Below are 21,438 nucleotides of genomic sequence, written 5' to 3' on the forward strand. Positions count from 1 at the left end.
ACTTTATTCAATCGGATGATATGACACACAGTCTATGTATAGTTAATAGTTTTGACCTAGCAAGCTACACTGATCTTACAAAAATGCTCCACAGTTTCATTACTCTCACCAAAGTGGCTATGAAAATCCAAACCAGTTTAACATTTTCCCAGTGCTTCTCTTCAACTTCCCTTTCCAGACGGTTAAAGACATATCTGAAGATTCAGTAGGAAATTATTTTCATCCTGTGAGGTACAAAAAGTTGCTTGTTATCCAAGGAACAGCTTTACAAGAGTCAGAGAGAAGGTAAATGATTTGTTACCCAAGATTATCAATTGTCTTCTGTGCTGAAATGTGATTAGATCTGATTATAACAGGTGGCCACAATCCAGCATAAAGTTAGACATGCTTAAGTCCCCTTGACTCTAATGGGAATTAAGTGCAATTAATTGTGGCTGACATGCCTTGACTAAAACTCTTTCCTCCTGTACTCAGTTTATAGGATTGAGGGTTTAACTGATAGATTCTGTGTAATTTAAAATTACCTAAATTCTTTTATTTAACTAGATGTGTTCTAAGATATCCAGAAGATGTCTGCTTCAAGTATTTTGGAGGAAAACAATAATTTTGATATGGGGCTACACTAAAGAAAAACTTTTTGAAATACTTTGAGCATGAAATACTTTAAACATTTTTGCATGACATTTCAACCAGGTGCTAGACAAACTAACTTCTCTAATATGAACTAAAAATCGGAAGTTTTAAAAAGTTTACTATTAAAAATGCAAGTAATTTGTTGTCTTCAATGCTGTATGAAAACTTAGTTCAATGTGGGCCTCTTGTCCATGCAAACAGTGTCTGGAATTTTTATTTATATATTTAAAATTAGCACTTCAAACAGCAGTATATGCTTTCCACCCTTCGTCTTGTCACAGAGCATTCTCTCCGTCCAAATACTACGTAATAAATAAGGCTAATATTCCTCTAATTTTATAACGACTATATACTGAACAGGCCCCCCCCCCGCCCCTTTCATAACTAGAAGTACAAGAATTTCCATATGCTTTCTCTTCATTTTGGGATGTCTGGGGAAGCTGAGCTGCAGATGCTGCTAATACTGCTACTTCAGTTACCAATGGCATTCAGACTGACAGCTCTTCGTGCCAAACCAACAACTGTACTTCATAGCTCTGGAATAAGACACTGGCAGCAGCAGCTACCCCCCCATCTCCGCAGAGACAACAGCAGCCACCCGCCTTACTACCACTGCGGGACTATCGGGCGTCTCTCCAGGGTCTTCCGCTAAACTGCAGGGAGTGAAGTTGGGAACCAACCACTGGAGACACGTGTGTGTGTGTCCCAGCTTCGAGTCTTGGTCGAAATCTCTTTGTTCCCTTCAGTCAATTTGCAGTGATCGGAATGGAACTGCTTACAAAATCGCCTGCTGAGCAGATCATCACTCAAAAAGGGAGTGCTGGAGAAAGCAACAGCCGGATGATGAAGCACCATTCTCAAGAGCCATCAACATCCTCATCTGAGGAATCAAAATATGTGGAGATTTATGATTTCCCTGGAGGGAGGGGAGAGAGTCCCCAAGCTCTAAAACTGACTTTGGCAGGGAATGGAAGTAAAGTGGCCTTTATCAAACCTAAAAATGGACCTTATGGGATCAGTGAGGTTAACAGATTGGCTAACAATATGCTGGCAGACAAATCTGCAAATGAAGCACCCCAGGATTATAAATCTAAAATGGAAGGCACTCCTTCCCCTGTGGGGATGAAGGCTGATGAGGTGGGGGGAAGCATCACTGGCACCAGCTCAGAAGGGTCTGAGAACACTTTGTCCCCTAGTATCTCCAACATTCAGCTTTACACAAATGGCTGCCCAGAATCATCCTCATCCTCTTGTCCTTCGCCAGTACAAGAGACAGGCAGCTTTCCAAAAATGGATGACATGGGAACAGAAGGGAAAACCTCCTCTTCTTCATTTGGATATGAAAGTGATGAGGACGATGATGCAGACTGCAAAGAAATCTGTCTGAGTAACCAGAGAGGAGGGTGCAGGCGTGCTTCACAACTGATGCACTCGCAGCAAAGCTACACCAGTGAGAACAACTGTAACAATAATGATGAAGCACATTATATTACAACCCATGAAATCCAGCTTAGCGAAGTGGACCATGACATGGACTTTGATTATGGGTTAGCCTCTCGGTGGGATTTCGAGGACAACAATGTGATTTATTCCTTTGTGGATTACGCTTCCTTTGGGAGTGACGAGACTCTTGCGGATACCCAGACAGAAGAGGACAATAGCTGTTATCTCAGCACGACCACCAGTGATCCCAATAATCAGACAGACAGTATCGATAATACCAGCAGTACAGAGATAGTCAGCATTAATTCTGAAAATGATACCCCTAGCACAGACAAATGCGCCAGCTCGGAAGAAAGTCAGTCCAAGAACCTCAGCAACATGAGTGAGAATTCTGCAGGCCAGATACTCCTATCAATCAAACCAACTTCCAGGGCTATAAATGAGCCTAGCAACCAGCACGAAAAGCAAAACATTATTTATGCTGCCAAGCATGAAGGCGACATGAGCCTCTGTGTCTCCACAGCTCATGAACGAAATTCAAGTTTGAAACAAGATGTGTTTCATGACTATGCAAAAAAATTTATTGCAGTTCCTGCACGTTTGCAAACAAGGTGTGGAGCCATAAGAGCAAGAGAATTGGGAGGATATTCAAGCGGTGCCTCAAGCGTGGTAAGTGAGTTGGATGATGCAGATAAAGAAGTAAGAAGCCTGACAGCAAGGGCATTCCGCAGCTTAGCTTATCCCTACTTTGATACCTTGAACCTGAGCTCCAGTGAATCCTCCACATCTCTTTCGGATCACACACTAGGAATCAACCGGTGGTCAACTTACTTGGATTTAAAGTGTGGCAGCCTTGGGCAGAAAGCAGAGCAAAATCTTTTCAAAAGCAGCACCGCATCTGCAGGATGGAACAGAAGCACTGGGACAAAGACATCCAGTGACCAGTTCTACATTCACTCCAATAAGTCACAGACGAAAGCATTAGAGTTTGTTGTCAGCAAGCTTGATGGGGAAATAACGCATGTTGAGACACCACCTTGCTTTGAAAAACGGATCCAGTCAGGCTCCCGGGTTGTTACTTTGTTGGAGACTCTCAATTTTAGCAGCAATATAAAAGCGGGTGTCCCCAGACCTGCTAAACCTTCTGAAAATGCTGCTGCTGGATCAAGTTGCACAGATGAAGTTACAGAAACACTGCCAAAGGAGCTGGGCAATGAAACTTGCAAACAAACTGGGCTGGCTGCAGAAACCATGGAAGGCACACAGAATAAATCAAAGTTTGCATCTAGTCTCCTCAAAAATGTTATCTCAAAGAAAATGCAACTGGAGCACGAGTTCAAAATGGAAAGGGGCGAAATCTCGGACACCACATATTCTGGTATGTCCAATTCCTTATCTTCTAAAGAGGTAGATGGTGCTTTCAAAGAAAAGTTAAAGGATGGGGGTTTGCAGAGACAGAATTCTAGATATTCAGAAGGCAGCTCTGAATACACTATTGTAACAGCAGATGATTTGGGGGAGTTTTTTGACAGCAAGTCCCCTACCTCCAAGCCATCTACTCCCCGGGATGGAAATGTTAGCCTGGATCGATCCCTTTCTGAAACATTCTTAGACGAGGCATGTAAAATAAAAGAGAGTGCTTCTGAAACTCTCAAGGCAACTTTTCTCCGCAGTCAGAATAGTGCATTTAGAACATGGAAAGAAAAAGAAGCAGAGAAAAAGGAGGAGAAAGCTCCTGTGGGAAAACTGAAAATTTCATCCAAAGGTGATAGGAAGGCTGATTTGGGAGAATTCTCAGCCAGCAAATCAACTAAAATGTCTCGTCTCTTTGTTCCAAATATTCAACAAACAACCAAAGAAAAGCAATCCAGCACACAAGTGACAAAATATTCTACAGCAACCAACACAGCAGCTCAGACTGCCATCGCTACCACAATGATAAAGCCCAAACCTCCTGAGATCAAGATCAGCTTGGGTAGCATGCAGCAGAATAAAGATCACCCTTTCAATATTGCTAAGCTCCTCACACCCAAGTTATCTGGAAGTGTCCCAAACTTTTTCAAGGCAGCTGAAGATACCAGAAGCCAGCATCAAAAACAATTCAAAGGGGAAGGTGTGGACAAAGTGCCTCAATTTCTGGTACGCGATGTAAGAGAAAACAAACACAAGGTGCAAGGGCCTATCCATCAGGTTACAGATGTCAGGAAACTAATTAAGAGTAGCTACAGCCATGAGTCGGGGGATAACAACAGTGACAGAGGCAGTGTCAACTCTGACCAGGGAACATCTGAGCAGAAACCCAAGCAGCTGGTGACAGCAGGTATTTCCAGGCCTCTGTCTCCCATGGTGATAACCTGTCAGGCAGTAAGCAACAGCAAGGAAGACAAGAGGGCCAGCAAGGCTTCAGAGACAGGGGCCAAAGCAAGTAGCGGGGGCAAGATGCTGCCATCCAGCCAAGATGGGACAATCCTGGTGCACAGGACCTCAGGGAGGCTGCCCGTTGCTACAATCGCCCCTAACAAAAGCGACCCTCGCCAGCCTGCTGTGCTGAAGATAGTCTCCAAAACATCTGTGCCCTGGAGGCAGCAACCACAGCCACCACCACCGCTGCAAATTCAACCTACACCAGTGGAGAAAAGCAGCAAGGTAAGCCCGCTGGTGGTGGCTAGCGAAGAAGAAATTCCACGAGAAGAGGTGGCCAAGGCACCCCTCACAGCGAACCACCAAGCACTGGAGAAACTTACAGCGGCCGTCCGGAGCATGGAGGAGCTCTACAGCTTCCACAAGAACGAGTGGAAGCGCAAGAGCGACCCGCTGCCCATCACCGACAGCCACGTCCTGTCCCTCATCGCCAGCGAGGAAAAGGCCACAGGAGGAGCCACGGGAGCCAGGGAAGAGTCCACGGCTGGCGCCAAGGCAGAGGACCAGGATGCCAGTCAGAGTGCGGCCTTGACGACTTCCCCCAGCAGCATCACCAGCAGCAGGCCTGCACCCGAGAGCCAACCCCGCAGCCGGACTGCCAACCCAACCAAGAACGCAGAGAAGGTGTCAGCCAAGATGGCGACCTTCGAAAGCTTGGCACAGGCTCGGGAGCGGGCACGCGGGCCGGGCTTCCGCGGGGAGGCCGCAGGGGGCACGGAGAGAGGCAGGGCCCCAGTGGCACCCCGCAGCACCTTCACCTTCAATGCCCAGGCCCAGAAGCCCAAGCAGCAGCAGCAGCAGCCACCTCAGGAGCCATCTCCTGACCCGCCACCAAGAGGCCTGAAAGGCCAGGCCGGGCCTCGCTCCATCAAGCTCTTTGGGGACAGGCAGGGGAGCCTCGTGGAGCCCGACAGGGTGCCCAAGGTGGCGGCGGCGGCTCCCGACTGCGGGAACTACCTGGCCATCCCTCTCAAGGCATCGTCGTCGACGGAGCAGCCGGGGGCTGCCACGTCAGGAGACCGAGGCGGCCGCCCGGGCCTAGTTTCCGCGGCTGCGGCCGCCGCGGCCCTGTGCAACCACCAGCCCTACAGCACCAGCAAGACCCACGGGCAGGAGGCGGCCAAGCAACAGCAGCGCGGAGAGGCAGCCGCCCCGCAGCCTCAGGCCACCCATCCTCCGCCGCCTCCGCAACAGCAGCAGCAGCAGCCGCCTCAGTTCGAAGTGTCCCCCGCGCAGCTCTTCCCTCAGGCCTTGTCCTTGGCCGCGGCGGCCGCCGCTTTCTCGGGCGCTGCCCAGCCCGCGCCTCTGCTGTGCTTCTCTCCGCCCGCGGCCGCCGAGCCCGCCGCTTTCCCGGCGCCTCAGACGCAGCGCAAAGTGCTGCTGGACCTCAGCACCGGGCAGTGCTACGTGGTGGACGCGCCGCTGCAGCCGCCGCCGCCGCCGCCTCAGAAGAGGCGCCTCTTCGACCCCGAGACCGGGCAGTACGTAGAGGTGCCCCTGCCGGCCCAGGCGCCAAATCCGGCCGTGGCCCCCATGACCCTCCCGGTGTCCTCCCTGGCGCTGGGCGCGGCGGGAGCCTACGGCGCCCCGGCCGCGGCCTACATGATCTACCCGGGCTTCTTGCCGGCCGTCTTGCCCGCCAGCGCCCTGCAAGGCCAGCTCGCCCAGCAGCCGGGCGGAGAGCTCGGCCCCGCCAGCCCCGGGGCGGACAGCCCTTACTACATGCCCACGGGCAAAGCTGCTCAGCAGCAGCAGCCACAGCAGTCGCCACAGCAGCAGCAAGGGGTTCCTGGCGAGGGGAAGGCGCCGCTCATCAGCATCACTTCGCAGCCTCTGGGGCCCAGGATCATCGCGCCTCCTTCCTTCGACGGCACCACCATGCGCTTCGTGGTGGAGCACCGGTGATGGAGAGCCCGGCCAGGGATGCTGCTGCTCGCTGCTGCTGCTGCCACGGGTGAGTTGGGCTCTTGGCCAGCAAGCCAGGGCCGCTTGTTTGTGATCCCAGGCCTCCTCACAGGCAACTTAGGAAAGGGCCTCCTCCACACACACACACACACCCATGCACGCCCACTAGTCCTAGGATAGTCCATAATACAGGATTGTCCTGTGTTTCAGGGCAAAAGGGTACCTCCTGTATGGGTACAATTTTGACCTGGGTGTCAGGTCTTCTCTCTCTATCTCTGCCAAGTTGCATGGGTTTGAAAGGGTGTGTGAACGGTAATGTATTTCAGTGCCGAGAGATTTTACAAATTCATGTGTGTGCCCACCTATAAATTCCAGAGGAGCCATCCTGTTAGGTTGCAATGAATTGTAATGGATTGCTTTGAAGTCACTTCAGCATCAGATTTTAAAACAACAACACTCTTCCAATCACAACCTTGTCCTGTAGTTTGCCAGAACAAAGGTGGCAACCCTACTTCCTACAAATGTGTGAGTTGTGAGGTGGAAGCCCTGTGGGGTAAGGCACTGTGCACATTGAGAGCTTTTACTTTTACCTTTGATTCAGGGCAGCTGGTCATAACGCTAACAACTTGAGCAGCCCTTTCTCAATCCCCATGAATAAGCTGGTACTGATGATGATTAGTTATTAAATTTGTCACAAGTGGCTCTCTTGTATATTCACAAAAGGAAGCAGTTGCCAAAGGGGAATAATAAGTGTGCACTCGCATGATGGTGTCCATGAGGTTTATACATGTTTCCTGTGCAGAAAGCGATGTCCTTAAAGGTAGTCATTGTTGCATGTGTGTAGTAGCCCTGTAATTAATGGGGGGGGGTGTAAGTTTTCTGTAATGGATTAATCAAACTCTGTATCTGAGCACTTTCAGGTTTATTGGTTAATGCACCCACTTGCATCTTCTCCAAGATAGGTTTTTGGGGTTTTTTGGCAAGAGAGAGGGTTAGCAGAAGAACAATGTTTTGGAAGATGAGAGGCATCAGATTCTTAGTGGTCCCTGTCTGATTAGAAGGCAGGATAAATTCAGAGGAACAGCTGAGTTGAAGAAAGTGAGGAGTGTCTGTGTGTATTGACGACTGTTAGCGTGAATGCTCTGACATATCACAGAAGTGGCGAGATTGTAGATCACCACCTGGCTCACACTACACACTTCAAAGAAATGCCAAGAGCCACTGAGCTGCAGTTTCATCACTCATCTGTGACATATGAGACTGTTCATACTAACAGTAGAGTTGCCAACTTTTTTCTGGTAGGGCTTTAACAGCTGCTCTACAAGCAGAGATTCTGCAGGTAGAGTTTTTGTTCATTACGTATAGATAAAGGCACAGGAGTCTTGCCAGGAAAAGAAAGTTGGCAATCATAACATTCAGCAAATTACCTCAGAGAGGTCTTGCCAGTTCAGAACATTTTAATGTTAGCCATTAGAGTGCATGACTTACTTAGGCCAGTTACTGTAACTTCAATGGATCTACACTGAGAAGCATTTATCTCAGGGGTCGCCAACCCAGCACCCATGGGTACCATGGCTCTCACTCTAGCATGCCTAGAAAAAAAATCTATGGGGTAAAATGCACAAATACCTTCTAAGTGACTTCTGTGAAATGAGAGTGGGTGTACTGTGGCCACCATGTGTGTGCGTGTAAAATCAATACTGTATGATCTCCACAATTAGGACCAGCAGCACATAGCTGATTTCTCATGGTAAGTATAAGGTTGCTGGAGGTAGCTATCTAACTTTGTGCTATGCAATGCTCTACATGTGTTATGCTATGTCCCCCCCATAGCAGCTATTTTGTGACTGGCGCCCCCCAGTTGCTTACAACCCATAGGTTTGTTGTTGTTGTTTTTTTAAAAAAGCCTAGGGCATATAGCAGCTTAGGTTTCAGCAGGGAAACAGTGAAATAAAAAGAGTTCACCACCATGTCAAGGTCTTGATCTGGACTGGGCTCACTTGTGGTGTTTTTTTTGCAAAAAAATGAGACCTGGCTAGACCCACAGTATTCAAAAATGGTTATTAAAGCAATGTTTAGTTTGTCCCTCATTGCACCCAGTGGGTGAGAGCAGGGTAAGCCTGGAGTCTGCTGTGTGTCTTGGCCAAGATTCAATATCAGCAAAAGATTCTCCTGCATCATATTGTACTTCATTTTCTAGGATGCTTTCCCCCCACTTGAAGTGTCTCATCTTCTTTCTTAAAGAGGTGTATCTGTGTACGGAGGGATAAGCTTGAGTTGAGTGTAATAAATCTTTCATCTTAATGGGCGAGTGGATACTCTATATGTGTGGTTACACAAATAGCCTTGTCAGTCTCTGTACACTAGAACTTCAAGCAAGCTAAGTGTGCACTTAGATGAGATGGCAGGAGGACACCTCCCACTCTTTCTTTTTAAAAAGGTTAAAAACAGCTATAGGGTAACCAGGTTGGGCTTACAGCACACCCCTCCAACGCCTTCCTTTCATTTTTAAATCATGCCCCCTGCCTTGAAGCAGTTACTTGCCCAGCGTGAGTGGGGAGGAGGAGCTTTGAGTGAAAGGGCTACCCACCCCCTACTGCTGTGGCTCTAATCCAATATAGGCAGCTGGTATTCTTTTTTTAATGCAAGAGGTCCACTATCTCATCTAGAGTAACCTTTACTTTGTGGATTCAGTGCAAGGCATAATCACGAAAGCAACCTGCCCAAGCAGGTTGTGAGTCTTGGATTCCCAGCAAGTGGTATTCAAAGACATATTGACTCTGATCTTAAATATAGAACGGAGCCAACATGGCTAGTAGCCATTGCTAGCCTTATCCTCCATGAATTTGTTTAATTCTCTTTTAAAGCTATCCAAGTTGGTAGTCATCACTAGCTCTTGTGGGGGTGAATGCTACAATTTCACTAGGCCCTGTGTGAAGAAGTACAGTACTTTCTTTGATCTGTCCCGAAACTTCTAACATTGAGCTTCATTGGATGCCCACAAGTTCTAGTGTTGTGAGAGGGGGATATTTTTCTTTCTTTCTCCACAAAATGCATAACTTTGTGCACTTTTTTCTAGTCACATACACTAGGATTCAAACTTCAGAGGTATGTTCTGCTTGGGCTTTGTCTAAAGATGTTTTTGGTATAAAAATAGAAACTGGTGGCCCTCAGCATAATGGAAATCATTTCGGGAGTGTCTTCAAAGGTAGAAATTTCCTGCACCTTTTTGACTACCAACTTTGGTTGCGAGTCTTGTTTTTGTGAATGAGGAATTTAACACAGATTTAAGATGCAGAAACAGAGTGTGATGTAAGCATGTCAGGGTTGGACTGGGAAACCTTCAATGTTCCTTCCAACTTTATGATTCTGAGATCAGATTTTGGACTGGAGAATTTATGAATTGTATCTAATATTATGAGTTGTATCTAATATAAACCATGTGCGAAGTACTCCCACTGTATTTAATGGAGATGGCTAGTCTAGGGTGAGTGTGACTGAGTTGGATATAGCGCTATCAAGAACAGTAAAGCAGCATATCCAATGATGTGTGTGTGTGTGTGTGTGTGTGTGTGTGTGTGTGTGAGAGAGAGAGAGAGAGAGAGAGAGAGAGAGAGAGAGAGAGAGAGAGAGAGAGATTAATAATTGGACCTTTATTCTAAGATGCTTTCCAACAAACTTTGTTTTCTAAATCAATGATTTATTTTTTTGTTTGTACTTTATCTTACAGGCACAAACAACGAGAATTTCTTTCCCTTAATCTGAAAACGACTTGGTAATGCTAAGCTCTCATTTAAGCTGCTTTTTCTCTTTATCGTGTATTTCTCATGCATTTTTTGTACAACACAAGTGTTGATGATGTTCATGTTTGTATAACACCCCCTCCCCCTGTTTTTTAACTGTGCGTAAATTTAATTATGCAAGGGTGGGTGGGTGAGTTGTGGTATTTTTTGTAAACTGTCTATATATAATGCAAGGTAATTGTTATGCCTGCTAACACATGTGGCTAACTACATGTTACATGCAAATGCATGTAAAGAAACAATACGAGCCATTTGCTTTTTAATGAAAAGAAGCTTTGAGTGGAAAAACAACAGAATGCAGAAAGAAGGCAAGGGCTTAACCTTTTCCCTGACATAACTACAAAAACTGGACATGGGAAGGGTTAGATGCCCCTCCCTCATCTGTGTTTCTTTTTTTAAAAAATTGATTGGAAGGAATTTGATACACACATTTGTGTGTAACATGTAGTTTTCCTTAAGCTTTAACTTGAACTATATTTCAGGGATCCATTTCATTGAGAAAAAGACATGTAAAGATGATGTAAAGTCATTTCAAATTTAGTTCCATTTCTTCAAAGGTATTAAAAGTTTGCAAGTAACAGCCAACACATGTTGTCTCCCCTGAAAGAATACACAAGTTGTATTCTTGAAATAATCTTCAGTAGGAGCTGAGTTAGGACGTGGTTTACACTGGAGGTATGCACTTTGATGAGCTTGGTTCAATGCACCTCGGTTCCAGTTTAGCTAAAGCCAGTCGTGTCTATGCCCCAGTGAAAACGTACAGGCCTCAACCAGAGGCACCAGCTTGTGGGGCAGATTGGGGGACCATTGTTCCTTCTGGAGGTGATGCATGCAACGATGTTGCATCAGGATGTGATGTGCCTTGTTCCCATATTGCGCTAGGTCGGAGGAGCTAGGATTGCGGCAGCAGCATGACTTCAGTGGCTGGCAGCTCCTCCTCCTCCTCCTCCTCCTCCTCCTCCTCCTCCTCCTGTTGTTGTTGTTGTTGTTGTTGTTGTTGTTGTCACCGTCACCGGCTGGAGGCTGCTTCCCTCTCCTTCCCCTCCACAACAGGAGGAGGAGAAGGAACTGGCCACTGAAGCCGCTCTGCTGCCGTGTTCCTGGCTCCTCTCACCTCACCTAACATTGGGGGGATGCCCCCCAAAACAAATATGGCGCTCCTGGGCCGGATTCAACTAACAGGTCCTTCTAGCAGAAGCCCACAATAGGACTTGAGCTAGCACAGCAAAGCTCCCCCCCCCCCAAATTTGCTAAGGGCGGACAGGAGGACCCAAAGAATGGCACACAGGGAAGGAAAGGGGGGATCATCCCATCAGGCAAACAGAAATGCTTGCATTGACAAAGCGATCTCCTTGGATTCCTCCTATTAGTTGCAAGACGAAGACTACAAGCATACAACCACTCACCCAAGTGTAAGACCCATTGAATTCAATTGGATTTACTTCAGATTATATATGGATGGGATTGCATTGATTTTAGCAGTATGTGAAGCCCAATCCTATGCATGTTTACTTTGAAGCAAATCACATTAAGTTATTGGGGATTATTGCCAAATACATGTGAATAGGATCACACTTTTAGTTATGATTTAGATGGATTGGGCCTTAATCACTAATTATGTTTTTTACAGACTTGGTTGTAAAAATAACTGGAGATTTGCTTTGATTGCTTTATAATTCAAAATTTGCTGCTTTGTACTATTTTGTGTGATTTTATAAGGAGCCTTGACAACATTAAAAAAAAGATCAGAAAACTAGAAAAAGAATGTACTTAAATCTAGGGATACTAATTTTCTTTAGCAGGCTGGGTGCCTTTAAGAGTTTTGCAACAGGCAGACATTCAAATTGTGAAGTTTACCCCTTATCACTTAATCTTCATGTAGAAAAAAGTGGTATTCTCGTTGATATTCTAGTCTTGTATGCAAAAGGCTTTCACCTTTAATTTTAAAGGTGAAGATAATTTTTATTTTCCCTTCTATCCAAGTGTTTAAGCTAAACATATTTTTTGTGTTTGTGTTTTTGCAAATGTATGAATTTTGGAGAGTCTCTTTAGAAAGTATTTTATGAATGTTAACTTAACCTGCTATTTCTTGTCAGTGTCCTATGCCAGTTACATGTATGTTTGGCATCAAGCTAAAGCTCAAAGATTTACCTCAAAGCTTTCTCAAGGGAGGAGAATGAACACTTTAGTGAGCTTTTGAAATAGAGAAATGTTGTAGGAAGTTTACTTGATGCAGGCACTGCAATCTTAGCTACACTTAGGACCCCCCTAGGAGAACTTGAGACTTTCCCAGGCCTGCCATGATTACTGGGCATATGTGCCATCTGTACTGAGAGAGGCAGAATATGCTCTGTCAGATATGCTAACCCTGTACCCATCCCCCAAACATACAGACATACCTTCCGTTCATTATTTGTTGCATTGCAATCAATACTTTTTGGACTAGATCATTTAGCTAGGGATGAGGTGCTGTGTTTCCCTTGTGGGGAGGTTTGTCATTTGGCTATTGTGATTTTAGTTGCATTGCCACTGGAGTGAATTGGGATCTTCCTCCTCAGGTGAAACATCCGAGGAAAGCAAAACACAGGAGTTTCTTTAAGATGCTCTAAGGGCTGTTCTGCACATCATTTCACTATCATGGTATATTGCCTAAAGTGAATTTGCAGAAATTAGAGTGGTGCCTCTGGTTACGAACTTAATTCGTTCCGGAGGTCCGTTCTTAACCCGAAACCATTCTTAACCCGAGGTACCATTTTAGCTAATGGGGCCTCCCGCTGCCACTGCGCCACCGGCACACGATTTCTGTTCTCATCCTGAGGTAAAGTTCTTAACCCGAGGTACTACTTCCAGGTTAGCAGAGTCTGTAACCCAAAGTGTTTGTAACCCGAGGTAGCACTGTATGAGGAATTTCAAGGGAAGCCCAGAGTAGTTTCAATACAGGAATTGTAACATTTATCAGGGGAGATTTCACATACCCTAAGATTTTAGTGAAGGCCATGTGTGTTCACACAACATTACCGGTCAGTCTAAATTGAGTTCATTTGCTGCACCTGTAATGAGGATATGCTAGAAAGTGAAACTTGAAACACGCAAAGCCTGTTTAAGAAAAATATACTCAATAGAGATACTAAAGGCTATACATACAATTCCATTTCATGTTATTGCTGTGCAGTACTTTACGATACAGAGCTTAAAGGAGAAGCAGATCTTTTATTGAATAGATCATTAGGAAAAGCGGGCTGTTGTATCAGTCTTAATAAATGGCCAAGGCATGTCAAAACTAAGGGCGTGTCCCATAACTGTGCCATGCTAGGCTGATAAAACCAGCAGCCAAGTCCCCCCAAAGACCAGACATGGTTACTGGTGCTTTGGGTAACTGATGGGAGCATTTGCAGCAGCTCCCAGCCCAAATAAATAAGCTATAGTACTCTAAGGATGGGTTCTATTTTTTCGCATTGTTGGAGGGGGTTTTTTTTTCTTATTGAACTAGTTAGTTTGATGAGCTCAAAGATACATATTTATCGGGCCACGTTCCATCACAATGGGTTTAAGTGAGCATCACAGTGGCCTTGTCGACTTGCTTTGAACACTAAATGTAAAACTTTTTGATAGTATAGGGGTAGACCATTTGATCTGTTGCAGTGTAAAAGTGTTTTCATGCAAGCCATTTACCCAAGACACCCCCTGACTTTATTCGTATTTTCTTCAACCACAACTAAAGAAGCTGAATGATTACAAGTGCCAGTGCCAATTTAAGTGTAGGACAGGAGAGTCCTTCACTTACCTGCTCCAGAAAGTATTCACCTCTATGGTATTAATGGTGAATGGAAAACCAGTTCACACATGGCACCAAATGAAGGCTAAAAGGGCATTCCACCTTCCTTCAGTCTATTTAATCTATTTCAAAATGGGATGCCTGCACAGTCAGAGCTGCATTATCACCATTCACATGCGCTTACAAATAACATGAGAGGGGCTCAAAGATAATTTCTATGGCATGTGTGAAAAAGCTCTGAAATCTTACATCCTTATTAAATACTCTGCAAGCATATCTCTAATTAGGGGTGATTTAATATGTGCATTTCCCGTTTTCCTGTATGAAATGAAATTATACCAACTCTGAAAAACGAATGGGTCACAACCCCATTTTTTTGTATGGTATAAATAATTTTATTTTTCTAGCTTGGGGTTTGTTTTTTTTAGTTTAATGCTTCTTAACAGAAAATTCATTCATTCATTCATTCTTTTCTTTCTTTCTTTCTTTCTTTCTTTCTTTCTTTCTTTCTTTCTTTCTAAAAAAAATATCTAATTCTCAAAGTATTCTCTGCTATTTTTCAAAGCCTGCATGTGATGCACAAGAGACTTGTATGATGTTTTCAGACTGCCGGACAGTATGGATACCACAGTAGCTCAGTCATATTCTCATTCACATAATATTAGAACCCGTGTAATCAGTGACATATTTCCTCTATCTCGGTGCTCATGAAAATGTTTCTCTGTACAGTTTACAAGATACATGTTTGCACACACAAACACACACCACAACCCTGCGCAGAGTTAGGCACACTTAATTCTGTCTTGTATTGTGGCCAGAAGCTCTCAGGGGTTACAATTTTGCCCAGTGTACTTGAAAATAAGAGTGGAACTGCATGTGATCAGAAACACAGGGCTACTGCGAAAAACACATCAGCCCTGTGTCAGATCCCCGCCCCCCTCGTCAGTAGCACATGATTCAAATTACCTCATGTCTTGACATCATTACACTGAGCATTTTTGACCAATCCTTCATTTTTAGCTGGCAGTGTTGGGGAAACAGTATAATGACCCAAAAACCACCGGGGAAGTGTTTCTGATAATGTGTAGTTCCGCTGTTATAAAAAGACCAGGCACCCTATATTTAAATGTTTGTACAGATTTTTAGTGCCTGTTTTTTAAAAAAACTTTTCTCAGGGCAAATCTCCTCACTTGGCGCATTTCAGTCATAATATCAGGTTATGCTTAATTTTTACTGCTATATACTAACCACACTTGTGATTGTAGAGAGAACTTGATTCTGTAAGATTGCTGTGAGATTTCCTGACAATATTCTGGACCCAAGCCAGGAAAGCAATTAAATATGTGACAGGAATGGTCTTGGTGAAAGCAGAGGAGTAAATACTTTACTGCATCAGGGTCAGAGGTTTACTTTGCAGGATTATTCCCCCAATTTTTTACGTGTAGACAGCCAGGTTTGTGGAGTTGGCCCTCTCTAAAAATACTGGTCCAAGAAGCTGGAAAAATCCAATAAATGTGGTGCTCTGCATATGCCTTATGTTATTAGGGAGGGGTCGTAGTTCAGTAGTAGAGCACATGCTTGGTTCGTATCATATTTCAGATTCAGCGCAGTTAATGGATCTCATGTAGCAGAGCTGCAAAGACTTTCTCCCTAAAACTCTGGAGAGCCAAGGACAGTCAGCATAGCAGCACTGCACTAAATTGATTACTGGTCTGCTATAAGCCAGCTTTAAAAGTTGAACTGTATGTACCGTATTTTTCGCCCTCTAGGATGCACCGTCCCATAGGACGTACCTAGTTTTTTTGGGGGGGGGGATAAAGAAAAAAAATTATTTCCCCCCCAGGTGCGGGGCTGGCGCGGGGGAAGCCCGAGCTTCCCCCGACCCCAGCCCCGAGAACAGCCTGCTATCCGCAAGCCTAGGGAGCCCGGTGGGAAGTCGCGCCGGTCTCCCCAGGCTTGCGCAGAGCTGCGCGCAGCCCGGGACTGCAGGCAGCTCTGCGCAGCCCTCGGGAGCCCAGCGCGAAGTCGCGCCGGTCTCCCGAGGGTTGCGCAGAGCTGCCTGAAGCCTGCATTCGCCCCATAGGACACACACACATTTCCCCTTCATTTTTGGAGGGAGGAAAGTATGTCCTATAGGGCGAAAAATACAGTAGTCTGGGAAGGGCTTCAAGGATCAGATCCCCCTCCCTTTCACAAGTCTGTATACCTGCCCACTTGGAAAGTTGGAGCCCTACTCCAACTTTTCTTCCCCTATCCTTAATGCCTTGCATTATCCATGTATTTATTTATTTTGTCTGATATCCAGTTAAGTCATACTCAGAGTAGACCCATTGAAATAAATGGACATGTTTCTCAAGTTCATTGATCTCTATGTATCTACCCTGAGTATGGCTAACGTATCATCCTACAGCTTTTCAAATTAATACAAATTAAGACAGAAAACCGAACCTGGTTTGTCCTACTTCATATTAGTTACTATTGTGAGTGCTGATGCAGAACATCATTTAATAAATCAATTTTTGATTTATTAACTGTGCTTTGAATCCAGACTATAGGGTTGCATAAAAGGAACCGTGAGCAGAAGGGAAATGGTTGCTGGTGCTGTTCTGCAAACACTTAAGTGTTTGTTTGCTTTGTGTAGGCTGTTGTACAAGCAAACCTCTTCGGATTTCCTTTTTTCATCAACCACATTCTCACACAAACGGTAAAACAACCCTTCCGTACAAGGAAGATCAGCTTCAGATTGAAGCCTATGAATAAGCCAAATTAGTTGATTATATAAAATCAGCTAACAACATTTGTAGAACAGGTGTAATTTATATTACCTGCTTACAGTATCGGGCAGAATTTAAGTTTCCAGGTCACAAGTAGTTGGGCTTTTGATTTACTGTAATGTAAACCATGGTCTCCCCATAAAAGGGTTAACATGCTAATAGGTTTATATATTTTACACATTGCAGCCATATCATTTTGCAGGTAAGATTACTCTCCGTTAAGAAGCAGTGATAGCGTGTAGGCATCACTTTAGTGGTTTGGGTCAGCTTCAGAGCCCAATTAATCAACCCACAGGGAAATTTCTGATTGGTTTCCCTGGGTCTTGTACGAGGCCGCCTTTTCAAGCCTGAGATGTTGTACTGAATGTCTATATACAGGAATGACTTTTACACTATTATGTTTGTTACTATTTTCTTTTTGGTAGCTGCTTCAGATAACTTTGTTTTCTGTCCACAGAAAGATGCCTTTGCCACCTAGTTTTGATGGCTGTGGTGTCATTTCTTTTCCTGTTACAAACTGCAGCAAATTACCTAAGGGCAGTAAATTCTAAAGTGCTTGATTTTTAAAATGATCTGTGGTGGTGGTTCTCCGCCTCTCTCCATCTTCTAGATAAGGGAAGATCAGTGTCAAGTAATTTAAAGAGCGGGGAGACATAAAGAAAGTGCAATGGTAATGAATGATAATGTCAGTTGTATGTTGGGCTTGAGTGCAGTTGAGCAAAATGGGAAGGGCAGAATGCTTTGAAGACCGTTTTGGTGAAATGGACTGCTGTTTGTGGAAAACCTAAAGACATTTATCTAGAAAATGTTGACTCTATGCTGCTTTCAACATAGATGACATTGTAGCGAGTTATTGGCTGAAGTCTGGCGTGATCCCATTACAGAATGCTGTGAGCTTGGAATTCAAGGACAGCAAACCCAGCAAATGCGCTCTGGGAATTGCACTACGGGTGTGTTGCACATAGCGAAGATTTAATTGTATGAGGATCACAAGAATATAATAAACTGTTTAAATGCTTTAAGCATCAACCTTTGTATGCAAACAAGCAAGCATTTGTATATTTTTTGAATGTTATGACAAATAAAATGTATTTTTCATTAAACTATATTATAAACAACCTCCTAAGTACACCGTGGTTTTTTATGTTTTGTTTTCAGTCTATGCACACACAAAACATATGACAAGAATTATTCATGTTGGGTTATATTAAACTTTCATACAGGGTAGAGCCGCTGAAGTAGACCTAAGTCAAGTCATGGTAATTAATTGCACTGAGTAAAAGTTAATTAAATACAACACATCATTGTAATGCTAGCCATTCCTTTAGTGAAGATGAGTAGATTCATGCTACTTCCTTTGCAACCAACATTCTAGCTGTAGTTATTAAGTTAGAAACAATTAGGAGGGGAATAGGATATAAAATATTAGCATAAGATGTATTATATGAGCTCTTTTACCCCAGAAAAGCTTAATTGCTGGACAGTTCACCAAATCCTGATTTGCATTGCAAAATGTAACAACAAAGCATTGTTACTATTAGCATTTTACTCTCTGTCATCTAAATAAAATACATTTTATCGGTACATGATAAATGTTTTCCCTTTATATTAACCTAGTATCTGACAGGTTTTTAAAAAGCTCTCTACATTATAGTGGATCCAGCTTGGACAAAAATAAATATACCTTCCCAGTTAATAAAGCTGCTTGTGCCTGTAAATCATACTCCAAGGGAGTTTTAGTTATTTCAAAAGCGAGAAATTACCATACTTTCCCGTGTATAAGACCAGGGTTTTTTTTTACTAGAAAATAATGTTTTGGGGGGGGGTAGTCTTATACACGGGGGAAATCTCCCCCCATTTTCTTAATTTTGAGTCTCCAAAAATAGGGGGCGTCTTATACATGGGGGCGTGTTATACACGGAAAAATATGGTATGTTGTGTTACCAAACTCAGAATAGTGCTCAACAACAGTTTCACAAAGTGACACCCACAGAAAAGAGAGATTTGCAGCAAACAATTTCAGATTAGGACCTTTTGCACTGCTGCCTAGTGGTTCATGTATTGTCTTTGTGTTGGTAGCATGACACATGTAGCGGCACAATATATTTTCTTATTTGATCGCCAATTGCATTTGCACCAGCAGTACATCCTTTAATAGCAACTGAACACACAACAGGTATGAAGACCAGAGTGTGGAGCAATGGTTCATTAATAATGGCCATTCCCTCTCTTCTTATGAGGGATAAGTGGGAGCATTGCTTTTTCCCAAGACAAATAGGTGCCGGTACTCACCATGTAGTTGTTGCAGTAAATGCCACATGTTTTAACAAAAACAACAACAAAAGAGGTGCTGATACTGAGTACCCTTGAGTACCCCTTTAAAACCCACTGAGTGGGAGTTCAACACTTTGCACTCTACTACAGAAGGGCAGTTGTACCATCTTGATAAGAGTTATCTTTAACTTCCAGAGCAAAGCATAAGGGAGCACAGCAGACTGAGTGGGTATTTTTCAGAATGATAGGGTGGGAGGCTAGCTGATGGATGCTTGCTGATCAGCAAAAATTAGCACAGCCTGTTCTTTCCAGGCCTACAAGAAGACCTTTTCAAGATGGCATTTGGATTGGCTCTGTAAACTATTTTTAACTAGTTATCTCTTTCATTTATTTTTATTTTTTTAGGTCTGATTTTAATATGTGTTAGTTTCTGTAAAAGAAAATGCTGGAACAAACTTGGGCCTAGTCCTGGACTGAAATATGGTGTAAAACTCTTAATAATAGTGATGATAAAAAACACGATACACATTACAGTATCAGAAAAAGGATTGCACATTTGCTAATGGAGTGCAGCTGTACTGTTACAGCTCAAGCCCATCAATGGAACCATGTAAATCCTTCCAACATTGATGTAAATTAAACTTCAGCTAAAAGTGGGATGTAGGTTGAAAGGTTCTGTTTGTTTGAAAAGGACGTTTTCTCCTTTCAGCCTATAAAATGAGAAAAACAATATAAAGCAATCCAAAAGTGTTAACACTGCCATGCTAATAAGTGAAATAAAAGTTTTTATTTAACAAATTAAAGTGGGAAGATGATGATGACACGGTAGAGGGTTGTTGTTTTTAACTGCTCCTCTAGCAGCAGGTGGAAAACTTGCAAAGTTAAAGTTAGCAATGGGTTTTTAAAGGGTTGCTTAGCAAAGACATTCCTGGTTAACTAGCGCCAAGTATGTTTCAGGCTGTCACAGACCACTTGCAGGCATGAGATTAAAATAAGCATTCTCCTGAATAATGAGCTTATTAGCACCACCGACATTACTTTCTTAGGTGCAGTGAAGAAACCAGTTCTAAAGTGCTGTCCACCTGTGATATTTTTCACTGTTGCAGCTCCATCTTGTACAGGAACCAGGATGGCTGCCTACTATCCACGGTAGTTGAGTGATTGCAGAGCAAAACTGCATGATAAGTACATGTGCCAACACAAACACACATATACTCCATGAGAGGTAGACACTTAACTGCTCTTTTGCATGCTTCTTTATTACAACATTATGGGACGCGGGTGGCGCTGTGGGTTAAACCACAGAGCCTAGGACTTTCCGATTAGAAGGTCGGCGGTTCGAATCCCCGTGACAGGGTGAGCTCCCATTGCTCGGTCCCAGCTCCTGCCCACCTAGCAGTTCGAAAGCACGTCAAAGTGCAAGTAGATAAATAGATACCACTCTGGCGGGAAGGTAAACGGCGTTTCCGTGCGCTGCTCTGGTTCGCCAGAAGCGGCTTAGTCCTGCTGGCCACATGACCCGGAAGCTGTACACCGGCTCCCTCGGCCAATAAAGCGAGATGAGCGCCGCAACCCCAGAGTCAGCCACGACTGGACCTAATGGTCAGGGGTCCCTTTACCTTTACCCTTTTATTACAACATTAATTAATTGCATTTATATCCCTCCTTTTTCTCTAAGGAGCTCAAGGTGATGTGTATCACAATCCCCACAATTAAACCTTGTGAGGAAGGTTAGGCTGGGAGGCGGTGCTTGGGCCAATCCAGTGAGCTTCATGCCCAGGTAGGGATTGTAACCCTGGTCTCCTAGTCTGACACTCTTAAGCCCCTGTATCACACTTGCTCTTATGAGTGCACTTGCTCTTATGCGGAGAACAACACATGAATTTACTGGGGCAAATGGGAATTTCCATATGCGTTTGGGGGGAAAATTCCACTGAAATCACATGACTCGGTTGCCCTGGAATGGTACGGAGGGAAGAACCTTTGGAGAGACTCCTAGGACAATATTTCCCAGACTCGGGACTGAACCCATCTTTGAAGGAATCCTGTGCAAACTGCTCTCTGATAGAACCCTTCCTGTTAGTGGACCCAGGCAGCAGCAGCAGCAGTGCTAGGCTTATTTAAGCTTCCCACACTTTGTCTGTGGCATTATGGAAACTGAAAATAGTGGTTAGACTCACCTGCCTGGCACTGCTTGGAGCATTGGGCTGGAAAAATGTTAGTAAAAGGAGTGCCCAGGTCAGGGGTAGTGATGATAACAAATGCTTTCCTGCATGTATTTTTTTCCCCAGTGTAACAAATAGACTACAGTCCTTAGCTCTTCCATGTTACTTTTCTACATGCAGTGTAGGATTTTAGGACAGCATTTGAACAAACATTGCCATCTGCGCTCTCCAGTAGTAGAATCTGC

At 44.2% G+C, this 21,438-nt stretch overlaps 1 protein-coding gene across 2 annotated transcripts; it reads left to right on the plus strand.

Moving 5' to 3' along the window:
• The first annotated feature begins 217 nt into the window (after window positions 1–217).
• Window positions 218–17,861, plus strand: LOC308595299 (uncharacterized protein C4orf54 homolog). 2 transcript variants are annotated; one of them, XR_014011981.1, is made up of 3 exons: window positions 218–6,451; window positions 10,133–10,177; window positions 17,589–17,861. XR_014011981.1 is itself a non-coding variant. In XM_081209299.1 (2 exons), the coding sequence occupies exon 1, from the start codon at window positions 1,399–1,401 to the stop codon at window positions 6,400–6,402; it is 5,004 nt and encodes a 1,667-aa protein (XP_081065425.1). In that variant the 5' UTR covers window positions 218–1,398; the 3' UTR covers window positions 6,403–6,451; window positions 10,133–11,150. The 2 variants fall into 2 exon arrangements, 1 of the variants encoding a protein (XP_081065425.1); XM_081209299.1 differs by lacking the exon at window positions 17,589–17,861 and having other exon boundaries at window positions 10,133–11,150.
• Window positions 17,862–21,438: the final 3,577 nt, after the last annotated feature.

This window comes from Podarcis bocagei (assembly GCF_964188305.1).
Source record: "Podarcis bocagei genome assembly, chromosome: 9".
Lineage (NCBI taxonomy): Eukaryota > Metazoa > Chordata > Lepidosauria > Squamata > Lacertidae > Podarcis > Podarcis bocagei.

Excerpts from the sequence above, each read along its gene's own strand:
- LOC308595299 (XM_081209299.1), top strand. The coding sequence starts at position 1,399 with ATGGAACTGCTTACAAAATCGCCTGCTGAGCAGATCATCACTCAAAAA.